The 11,481-nt window shown below is 39.5% G+C and overlaps 1 protein-coding gene across 1 annotated transcript in view; it reads right to left on the reverse strand.

The window, feature by feature from the left end:
• col28a2b (collagen, type XXVIII, alpha 2b) overlaps positions 1 to 10,796 on the reverse strand; it is a 36,980-nt gene extending 26,184 nt beyond the window's left edge. The window contains exons 1-3 of the mRNA XM_007244151.4: positions 10,543 to 10,796; positions 3,081 to 3,260; positions 1,297 to 1,868 (exon numbers count right to left, since the gene is read on the reverse strand). Coding sequence (XP_007244213.3) covers positions 1,297 to 1,868; positions 3,081 to 3,255 — 747 coding nt within the window. The 5' untranslated portion in view covers positions 3,256 to 3,260; positions 10,543 to 10,796. The remainder of the gene's footprint in view (positions 1 to 1,296; positions 1,869 to 3,080; positions 3,261 to 10,542) is intronic.
• Between the last annotated feature and the right edge of the window lie 685 nt (positions 10,797 to 11,481).

The following is an 11,481-nucleotide window of genomic DNA, read 5'->3' on the forward strand; positions in this document are numbered from 1 at the left end:
TCAGTGGCTGTATATGTGCACAATGAACTCTGAGGTAAACATCAGTTAAGCTACAGAGGCTAGGTTCAGTTATATTCAATATATATCCAAATGATTGTGAACACCCCATCTAATTAATGTATTTAGCTACTTTAGCCTCCACCGACTGCTAACACAAATGTGCAAATGCTCACTAGCAACTAACAACATGTTTAATAGAGTATGACTCCCTAGATAACCATGAATGAAGTGCGGATGAGTTAGGGATGAGGCAGGGTGGAAATTAGCCAACATCCTGATCACACTAATGCTTTTATCACTGAATAAAATCAATTTTTCACAGAATTGCTTTGTTAAAATGTAGTTGAAGACCTTGCTAGGACAGTAGAGACAGTTCCTCCAACAAAAGCAGGATAAACTCTTTTTGATATCCTTGATTTTAGACATAAAACATAAATTGAATGTATGTCTATGTAGTGTACCTCAATAGAATACAACTCTAGAATAGAACTGAGTTGACAAATGAAAAACACACATGAAAACATAGAACATATTGTGTTAATACTTTTATCCCAGGGCAAAAGTCCAGGATCATCCGAGGAATTCCAGTATGGGGGCATGAAAAATACATTCCAGTTTTGCACAGAGCTTGGGTAGAGAACACAGCAGCATTCCAAAATAACATGTGGGTTTGGTCTGTCTAAAAATCCTACTTAACAGTACATGTTTAGAATTTGAGTATTTTAAGATTATTCTTTTTTTTAGATTGAGTTTTGATAATCTGGAAAGCCAGATTGGATTTGTACAGATGCTCTGGCTGCTCTAATCAGTTTTCAGTTTTCAGTCTTTCACATCACACTTAGAGTACAATAAAAAATGAGCTCATTGGCTCCAAGAAAAGTGCCAAAGATTAGTTTCTGGCACCTTAATAACACAGCAACCCATGCAGATTTTTATTGACTCCTTGAATTTGTTAAATTGTGTCTCAATTTACTGATAGAGCGAGAGAGAGACTGCTTAGAGAAGCCAGAATTACTTATGAGAGAGTCTTCAAGATATTATACTTCATCAGAGATAGACCACAGACATGCTATGTTCTAGGGTTCTAAAGTTCTGTGCAAAAACTGTTGGGACTCATTTTATTGCTTCACACACATCGATGTTGAATCATTGGATTGATCTGATCAAATAACAAGGTATAGAATTAGGTTGCTTAATATTAGACTCAGTTTGTCCCTTTGTTAAGTTTTATTGTACTGAATATGAAATAGCATTAAAAAATTAACACTCGCTTAACTGACTGGGTTTGAAACTCACCAGCTCTTTGATGACCTTTTCCACGATTCCTTTGTCCTGGAGGTTGTGCACATCACGTGATGGTGAACTGTCCAGAATCCCCAGCTGGTCCTTTTTAGGGGGTTCATTGGCTGCAGGTGTGATTCCAATGGCAAAAAAGCGAACACCTTGGTTCTTAGCATCGGCTACAGCAGAGAACATGTCAGGGTTTTTAGGATGCGACTGGCCATCGTACAGCACAATGGCCACCTTCACGCTACTTGGGCCTGACTCTTTCAGGTAGAGTTGGGTGAGGTTGGTGATGGCATATGTTAAGTAGGTTCCTTGCCCGATGTAGGTCATTGGCGCAATGTTGGCTTTGAAGTTGGATATACCCCTCCACTGGTTGAAGGTCTGCTCTTGAATCACATGACTGCTATACTGGAGGACGGCAGACCTAAATGCCAAGCCACGGCCGGTCTGGAGCCGAATATTCTGGGCACGTTCGATCACATCAGTCACAAACTGTTTCTCCTGATTGTGGTGGTCTTTGGCGCTCTCTGAACTGTCCACCAAAAACGCCAGCTCCACCTTGCAGTCTTCATCCACCGGCGCTAAAGGCAGATGAAATAAGAAAGAACAATATATGTAAAATTTATGATTTACTACAGCTTAAATCACGTCATGTGCAACCATTAAAGATGATAAATCAGCTGGATGAACATAAACGCAGTTTAAAACCTCTGGGCCAAGGCAGTGACCTTTAAATGCTCTCCAATATCCAGGCTACAGTATCATATAATACAGCATAGCTTAAATCAACTACAGGCTTCGATAAATCAAATTTTTTTGACAGAGCAAGCACATGGCAGCGAGGAAACTAGCCCCAGGACACAGAACCATGAATAAAACCCTCATAAGCCCTGAAGAGCAGGAGGTACAAGAAGCCATGAAGATAAGATCAACTCTTCTGGCCATTTCCCCTGAATTCTACATGCTAAAAATTCCACAGATTAATCAGAACCCTCCACACCCCGTAATCCACTGGTGATCATTGTATTTAACTGGACAAAGCATTAACACGTATGATCTGGATTAAGGGTTTGTTGCTGCCTTTTTTTTGTTGTTGGATTTACAATGACAAGTAATAGCATGTAAGATTCTGGCATGTTAGTATTAAAGATGCTGCTGTCAGTTGATCCCTTAAACCCCATTTAGATTAGGACATCTTTTGAGCAGATTTTTTATTTATTTTGGACACATTTAAATCATGTACATTTAAAGTACCATTTATTCATTATTTGTAAGCTACACCTTGTTCTGTTACAATAAATAAACTGATGGTGAGTGTTAGTCAGAAACTGATGGACACACCCAGTATGCAAACAGATTCTGACAGAAGCCAATAGAAAAGAAGCTGTTAATGTAAACATACTAAACTCAGTTATTATAAGTTGGTTCAACTCAAAGATCTCATTTTTAGTAGTACAGTATATGTGCCCATTTAGAAATATCCAATTTTATATAAAACAGGCTTGAATCATTTGAGTTCAAACAACTTATGGGTTTACAGTGTATCTTTATGTCTTTAAAATAGCAGCTGTGTAATCTCTATCTGAACTGTGTTGTTAATAAAGCACTATAAATATCCACATTTTAAATGATAAATGTTTCTGATTAGGTTGAAAAGGATTTTTATGAAGCTTATCTGATTTAACAACAGTTGCTATAAAATGCACAGCTTGTGGACGCAGCATGAATAAATGAATACAGGAGTTCAGCAGTTGGCTCTTGAGCATGGTCTGGAAGTGAAGTGAATTTCTTACGTTGTCCGTTGCTCTTTGGCACTATGCTGGATGTTAGGAGTTTGTTTTTGCCTCTGTTTTTGTTGTTTCTTGTTTCTCCTTCTTCTTCATGATCATAGTCTTCATCATAATCCTGCTGAGCCCAAATACAGGGCAGCACACACAGCAACAGCAGCCAGTGCACACAGAGCAGCATTTCACCTACACACACACACACACACACACACACACACAAACACGCACGCATACACAATAGTATGTAATAAATACATCAAGAAGAAGAAAGAATCATAGGTACCACTTTAAAATAAGACTACCCTTATAAAGGGTTTATGAACCGTTTATAAAGGAGATTATTAATGGTTATTAATTAGGCTGCAAATACTTAAAAAGCATTAAAGCTGTCACATTATTATATTTGTAAGTATGTTTAACTCTTTACTATAAATTAAATGACTAAGCAAACAACGGATCACTGTTGTATTTTTAATTGATGTGTTGTAACTGCTTATCAATGATTTTAAGGCATTTACAACCTAATCAATAATACTTAATAATCTAGTTAAGTTGGCTTGGAAAAGCCAACTTATTGTTCTTCGTAATCTTATTAAGTTGGCTTGGAAAAGCCAACTTATTGTTCTTCGTAATCTTCTTATTATTATTATTATTATTCCGCGCTTTTTTTGTTGTACGCTACTCCTCCTACAGCTTTTGACGTAGAACCACGAAATTTTACAGTATCGTAGGACCTATAGCGGTTCAGGTTGCTTGTGCTTTTTGAAGCGATATATCGTACGGTTTTCGTAAAAACTTCGTAAACGTACGCATTTTTTTCCCATAGGAATGAATGGGGCCAAATTTTAAACGTCCGTAACTGCCACAATTTTTGAGATACGAGCACCAAATTCGGCGAGCTTATAGATCTTATCGAGATCTTTAAATTAATAGCAGGTTGCGAAGTGATACGACGTACGGTTTTCGTACAAATGTCGTACGAAGTTTTCCCATAGAAATGAATGGGGGGCTCAGAGTTCCATCTCACACACGAGCAGCTCTGCGCACGGAACCCCTTCTCTCCCCTGCTCCTCCAGTACTGTGAGTGTATGGAGGAGCTGCTGTATGGAGCAGCTATCAGTCAAAAGTTTGGACACCCCGGCACCCCAGCCAGGGCTTTGCAACCACCTATTAACTGCTTAGCAACCACCTGGAAAACGTTAGCAACTGCCTAGCAACCACTTAGCAACACCTTAGCAACCACCTGGAAAACATTAGCAACTGCCTAGCAACCACTTAGCAACAACTTAGCAACCATTTTAGAAATTATAGCAACTGCCTAGCAACCAGTTAGCAACCACTTAGCAAACACCTGGAAAACGTTAGCAACTGCCTAGCAACCACTTAGCAACACCTTAACAACCACTAGGAAAACGTTAGCAAACACTTAGCAACCACCTTAGAAACGATAGCAACTGCCTAGCAACCACTTTAGAAATGATAGCAACAGCCTAGCAACCACTTAGCAACACCTTAACAACCACTAGGAAAACGTTAGCAACCACTTAGCAACCACCTTAGAAACGATAGCAACTGCCTAGCAACCACTTTAGAAATGATAGCAACAGCCTAGCAACCACTTACCAACACCTTAGCAAACATTAGGAAAACGTTAGCAACTGCCTAGCAACCACTTAGCAACCACTTTAGAAATGATAGCAACTGCCTAACAACCACCTAGCAACACCTTAGCAACCACCCCAGATACCATAGCAACACCTTAGCAACCACCTAGCAATACCTTAGCAACCACCTAGCAACCACCTAGCAACACCTTAGCAACCACCCCAGATACCATAGCAACACCTTAGCAACCACCTAGCAACACCTTAGCAACCACCTAGCAACCACCTAGCAACACCTTAGCAACCACCCCGGATACCATAGCAACACCTTAGCAACCACCTAGCAACACCGTAGCAACCACCCCAGATACCATAGCAACACCTTAGCAACCGCATATCAACACCTTAGCAACCACCTAGCAACATCTTAGCAACCACCCCGGATACCATAGCAACACCTTAGCAACCACCTAGCAACCACCTAGAAACACCTTAGCAACCACCCCAGATACCATAGCAACACCTTAGCAACCACCTAGCAACATCTTAGCAACCACCCCGGATACCATAGCAACACCTTAGCAACCACCTAGCAACCACCTAGAAACACCTTAGCAACCACCCCAGATACCATAGAAACACCTTAGCAACCACCTAGCAACATCTTAGCAACCACCCCGGATACCATAGCAACACCTTAGCAACCACCTAGCAACCACTTAGAAACACCTTAGCAACCACCCCAGATACCATAGAAACACCTTAGCAACCACCTAGCAACATCTTAGCAACCACCCCGGATACCATAGCAACACCTTAGCAACCACCTAGCAACCACTTAGCAACACCTTAGCAACCACCTGGAAAACGTTAGCAACTGCCTAGCAACCACTTAGCAACCACTTTAGAAATTATAGCAACTGCCTAGCAACCAGTTAGCAACACCTTAGCAACCACCAGGAAAACGTTACAAACAGCCTAGCAACAGCTTAGCAACCACTTTAGAAACGATAGCAACCGCCTAGCAACCACTTAGCAACACCTTAGCAACCACTAGGAAAACGTTAGCAACTGCCTAGCAACCACTAAGCAACCACTTTAGAAATTATAGCAACTGCCTAGCAACCAGTTAGCAACACCTTAGCAACCACCTGGAAAACGTTAGCAACTGCCTAGCAACCACTTAGCAACACCTTAGCAACGACCTGGAAAACGTTAGCAACGGCCTAGCAACCACTTAGCAACCACTTTAGAAATTATAGCAACTGCCTAGCAACCAGTTAGCAACACCTTAGCAACCACCAGGAAAACGTTAGAAACAGCCTAGCAACAGCTTAGCAACCACATTAGAAACGATAGCAACTGCCTAGCAACCACTTAGCAACACCTTAGCAACCACCTGGAAAACATTAGCAACGGCCTAGCAACCACTTAGCAACCACTTTAGAAATTATAGCAACTGCCTAGCAACCAGTTAGCAACACCTTAGCAACCACCAGGAAAACGTTAGAAACAGCCTAGCAACAGCTTAGCAACCACATTAGAAACGATAGCAACTGCCTAGCAACCACTTAGCAACACCTTAGCAACCACTAGGAAAACGTAAGCAACTGTTTAGCAACCGCCTTGCAACCACTTAGCAACCATGTGTAATACATTAGCAAATAACTAGCAACTGCTTAGCAACAGCTTAGCAACCACCTGTAAGACGTTAGCAACTGCCTAGCAACCACTTTCAAGATTTTAGCATTTATCCAAATGTTTTTAGATTTCAGGGTTTAACCAAACATTTTTAGTTTTCAGCGTTTAACCAAACATTTTTAGATTTCAACGTTTAACCAAACGTTTTTAGATTTCCGTGTTTTTGGCATTTAGCGTTTAGCAACCATTTTAACTTTTTAACGTTATTAGCGTTCTTTTCCAAGCCAACTTAAAGTTCGTTCACGAACTTTACCTTTTCTAGTTCTTATTATTATTATTCTATTCGCAAAATTTAATCACTATCTCCTCCTAGGGCTTTTGACGTAGAACCACGAAACTTTGCAGTATCGTAGGACCTATACCCGAATAGGTTGCTTGTGCTTTTTTAAGCGATACATCGTACGGTTTTCGTAAAAACTTCGTAAACGTACGCATTTTTTTCCCATAGGAATGAATGGGGCGAAATTTTAAACGTCCGTAACCGCCACAATTTTTGACATACAAATACAAAAATCGGACGGTCTATAGACCTTACCGCGTTCTTTCCGAAAATTTTAACGTTTCGACGATACGTCGTACGGTTTTCGTACAAATGTCGTACGAAGTTTTCCCATTGAAATGAATGGGGGGCCCAGAGTTCCATCTCACACACGAGCAGCTCTGCGCACGGAACCCCTTCTCTCCCCTGCTCCTCCAGTACTGTGAGTGTATGGAGGAGCTGCTGTATGGAGCAGCTATCAGTCAAAAGTTTGGACACCCCGGCACCCCAGCCAGGGCTTAGCAACCACCTAATAACTGCTTAGCAACCACCTTAGCAACCACCTGGAAAATGTTAGCAACTGCCTAGCAACCACTTAGCAACACCTTAGCAACCACCTGGAAAACGTTAGCAACTGCCTAGCAACCACTTAGCAACTGCCTAGCAACCACTTGGAAAACGTTAGCAACTGCCTAGCAACCACTTAGCAACTGCCTAGCAACCACCTGGAAAACGTTAGCAACTGCCTAGCAACCACCTGGAAAACGTTAGCAACTGCCTAGCAACCACTTAGCAACTGCCTAGCAACCACTTGGAAAACGTTAGCAACTGCCTAGCAACCACTTAGCAACTGCCTAGCAACCACCTGGAATATGTTAGCAACTGCCTAGCAACCACTTAGCAACCACCTGGAAAACGTTAGCAACTGCCTAGCAACCACTGAGCAACCACCTGGAAAACGTTAGCAACTGCCTAGCAACCACTTAGCAACTGCCTAGCAACCACCTGGAAAACGTTAGCAACTGCCTAGCAACCACTTAGCAACCACCTGGAAAACGTTAGCAACTGCATAGCAACCACTTAGCAACTGCCTAGCAACCACTTGGAAAACGTAAGCAACTGCCTAGCAACCACTTAGCAACTGCCTAGCAACCACCTGGAAAACGTTAGCAACTGCCTAGCAACCACTTAGCAACCACCTGGAAAACGTTAGCAACTGCCTAGCAACCACTTAGCAGCTGCCTAGCAACCACCTGGAATATGTTAGCAACTACCTAGCAACCACTTAGCAACCACCTGGAAAATGTTAGCAACTGCCTAGCAACCACTTAGCAACTGCCTAGCAACCACTTGGAAAACGTTAGCAACTGCCTCGCAACCACTTAGCAACCACTTTAGAAATGATAGCAACTGCCTAGCAACCACTTAGCAACCACATGGAAAACGTTAGCAACTGCCTAGCAACCGCTTTAGAAATGATAGCAACTGCCTAGCAACCACTTAGCAACACCTTAACAACCACTAGGAAAACGTTAGCAACTGCCTAGCAACCACTTAGCAACCACTTTAGAAATGATAGCAACTGCCTAGCAACCACTTAGCAACCACATGGAAAACATTAGCAACTGCCAAGCAACCACTTTAGAAACGATAGCAACTGCCTAGCAACCACTTAGCAACACCTTAGCAACCACCTGGAAAACGTTAGCAACTGCCTAGCAACCACTTAGCAACACCTTAGCAACCACCTGGAAAACGTTAGCAACTGCCTAGCAACACCGTAGAAACCACCCCAGATACCATAGCAACACCTTAGCAACCGCATAGCAACACCTTAGCAACCACCTAGCAACATCTTAGCAACCACCCCGGATACCATAGCAACACCTTAGCAACCACCTAGCAACCACCTAGAAACACCTTAGCAACCACCCCAGATACCATAGCAACACCTTAGCAACAACCTAGCAACACCCTAGCAACCACCTAGCAACACCTTAGCAACTACCTGGTATATGTTAGCAATTGCCTAGCAACCAGTTAGCAATAGCTTAACAACCACCTGGAAAACATTAGCAACTGCCTAGCAACAGCTTAGCAACCTTTTCAGAAATGATAGCAACTGCCTAGCAACACATTAGCAATCAAAAGTTTAACCAAAAGTTTTACGATTTCAGCATTTAAACAAGAGTTTTTAGATTTCAGTGTTTAATCAAACGTTTTTAGATTTCAGCGTTTAACCAAACGTTTTTAGATTTCAGCGTTTAATCAAACGTTTTTAGATTTCAGCGTTTAACTAAATGTTTTTAGATTTCAGCGTTTAACCAAACGTTTTTAGATTTCAGCGTTTAATCAAACGTTTTTAGATTTCAGCGTTTAACCAAATGTTTTTAGATTTCAGCGTTTAACCAAATGTTTTTAGATTTCAGCGTTTTTAGCATTTAGCATTTAGCCAAAAGTTAACAGCATGTCAATGACTCTTCACACTCTTCAGACGGAAAAAGCTTAGCAACCATTTTAACTTTTTAACGTTATTAGCGTTCTTTTCCAAGCCAACTTAAAGTTCGTTCACGAACTTTACCTTTTCTAGTTTATAATCTATAATCTCATTTTAAAGTGGTACCGAAATGAGTGTGGAATCACTACTTTGCCATTTTTTAAACTCACTGTTGTCATTTCTATCTATGTTGTTATTTATTTATTAACTGCTTATTAATGAGTTGTAAAGTATTTGCAGCATAATTAATAACCATTAATAATCTCCTTTATAAACCATTCATAAACCCTTTATAAAGGTAGTCTTATTTTAAAGTGGTACCGAATCATAAACATAACCTAATATCATAACAATTATCCTTCATTTAAAAAAAACACTACACTAATAACACTTAATGTTATATATATATATATATATATATATATATATATATATATATATATATATATATATATATATATATATATATATATATATATCACAAGCCAAAACTGAATTCTGAAACTTTTATTTTTGTCTTACCTTCAGTCTCATAAAGATTACAATTAAGAAATAGACAGGATGACTTAATGTACTAATACTAATGCAAATCAACACACTGTAAACCCACAATTAGTTTGAAGTAGAGATAAATACCATTTTTTTCCAACCGAGAACAAGTATATGTATTTTTATACCTTTTTGATACTGACACCTACTTAGAATTGTGAGTATGAGTAAATGAGCATAGTATCTGACAGATACCCAAAACCAAAACCAGAATCTCAACACCAACAACTACAAGTGTTTTGGCCGCATACTGTATTCAAACAGAGATCTTTAAGTTGAATCAACTTATAATAACTTTTTGAGTTTTGTCTGTTATGCCATTGGCCACTTCTTTTATATCGGCTTTTGTCACAATGATGCTTTTGACACTCATAATCATTGTGTGGTGAATCCCCCCCAGGCTACCCTAGGTACATTTCTTAATCATATTTTACAACTGCTTGGCTTCTATGTTGTAGGCTGTAAGAGCAAGCAACATTTTCTAAGCTGCTAACTCTTTGAGTGCTGCTCACTCTATAGCCTTTTCTTTCTCCATTTAATTTTCCATGAGTATTTTGAATCTATATTTCAGGTAAATTAAATAAAAAGGAAAACTAAATCCATATCTATTTTTGTGTGTAATTAACTCAAGATCAAAGTAAAATATTTTCAGTGAAAATGCAGGCAAAAGACTGAATCTAAGCAAATTCAATTTATCCAGGCTTAGAGTATAACTGTGTTGATTCAATACTGGCAAATTTGCTAGCTAGTTTCAAATGAATCTTAAAATAAACAAAAAATAAACCAGCTAATAGATTATAGTGTATTAATTGATAAGAACAAAATTATAAATCAATCCTCTACATTAACTCTACTCACCTGCTGTGCTGCTGTCCTGAATGGATGATCTTTTAGCCGAATCCCAGTAAATCTGATTCAGGATCAGACACTATAAAACCCTCTCTGCTCTGCAGTGAACATCTTGCACAAGAGAAAAAAAAGGCAACAGATATAAGATGTGAGGAATATGGAGGTGACTCCAAGCTCTGGGAGTGAGTGTGTGTGTATGTAGGTATGTGTGTGTGAGTGTTATAAAGCAAGACTGAGCGAGAGAGAGAGAGACAGAGATAAAGAGTAAGAGTAAGAGAATGAGAGAAATAGAGTCTGTTACAGGTTAACACACAGCTCCTCACACAAGCTAAACTCCTCCTCTTACTGTAATTGTAACTCAGCATCACATCACAACTGTCTACTAAACCAGCATGTAATTTTTTCTTCTACAATTTTTTGGTTTAGATTTTAATTTGTTGGATTTTTTTCTTTGTAGTGATTAAATGTCTTGTTGTGAATGTTCATGCATCACATTATTCAATTAGCAATCAATTAGTGAACATATTACAGACCTGTTTTTAAAGCTTATATTCAAAACACATGCCCAAACGTATTCAGATACCCATTTTACTTAGTAGATTTGGCTTATTTATTGAAGCATTAGTGTATTAGGTGTAGTATTTGAGCTTCTTTCATACTAGTATTATGTCTTATGATTTTTTGACATGTCCCATGGATGCTGAAGAAGCATTGAATGTGAATGTAAAGCAGTTCCTGTTATGGACAGGACTGCAATGCTGAAGCAGCCTCACTTGAGCAAATGAGCAGTCTTATTAAGTATGATTTAATTTTTTATTTTTTTTTAAGGCTAAAAAAGAAAATAAAGCTGGGTTTATTTTTGGGTAACATATTACAGGGATTCTTGAGATGAGGGACAAAAGATGTCCGATAGATCAAACTCATTGTAATTCTTAAAATGTGTTTAAA

The sequence above is a fragment of the Astyanax mexicanus genome, chromosome 5, assembly GCF_023375975.1.
Source record: "Astyanax mexicanus isolate ESR-SI-001 chromosome 5, AstMex3_surface, whole genome shotgun sequence".
In the NCBI taxonomy this organism is placed as follows: Eukaryota; Metazoa; Chordata; class Actinopteri; order Characiformes; family Acestrorhamphidae; genus Astyanax; species Astyanax mexicanus.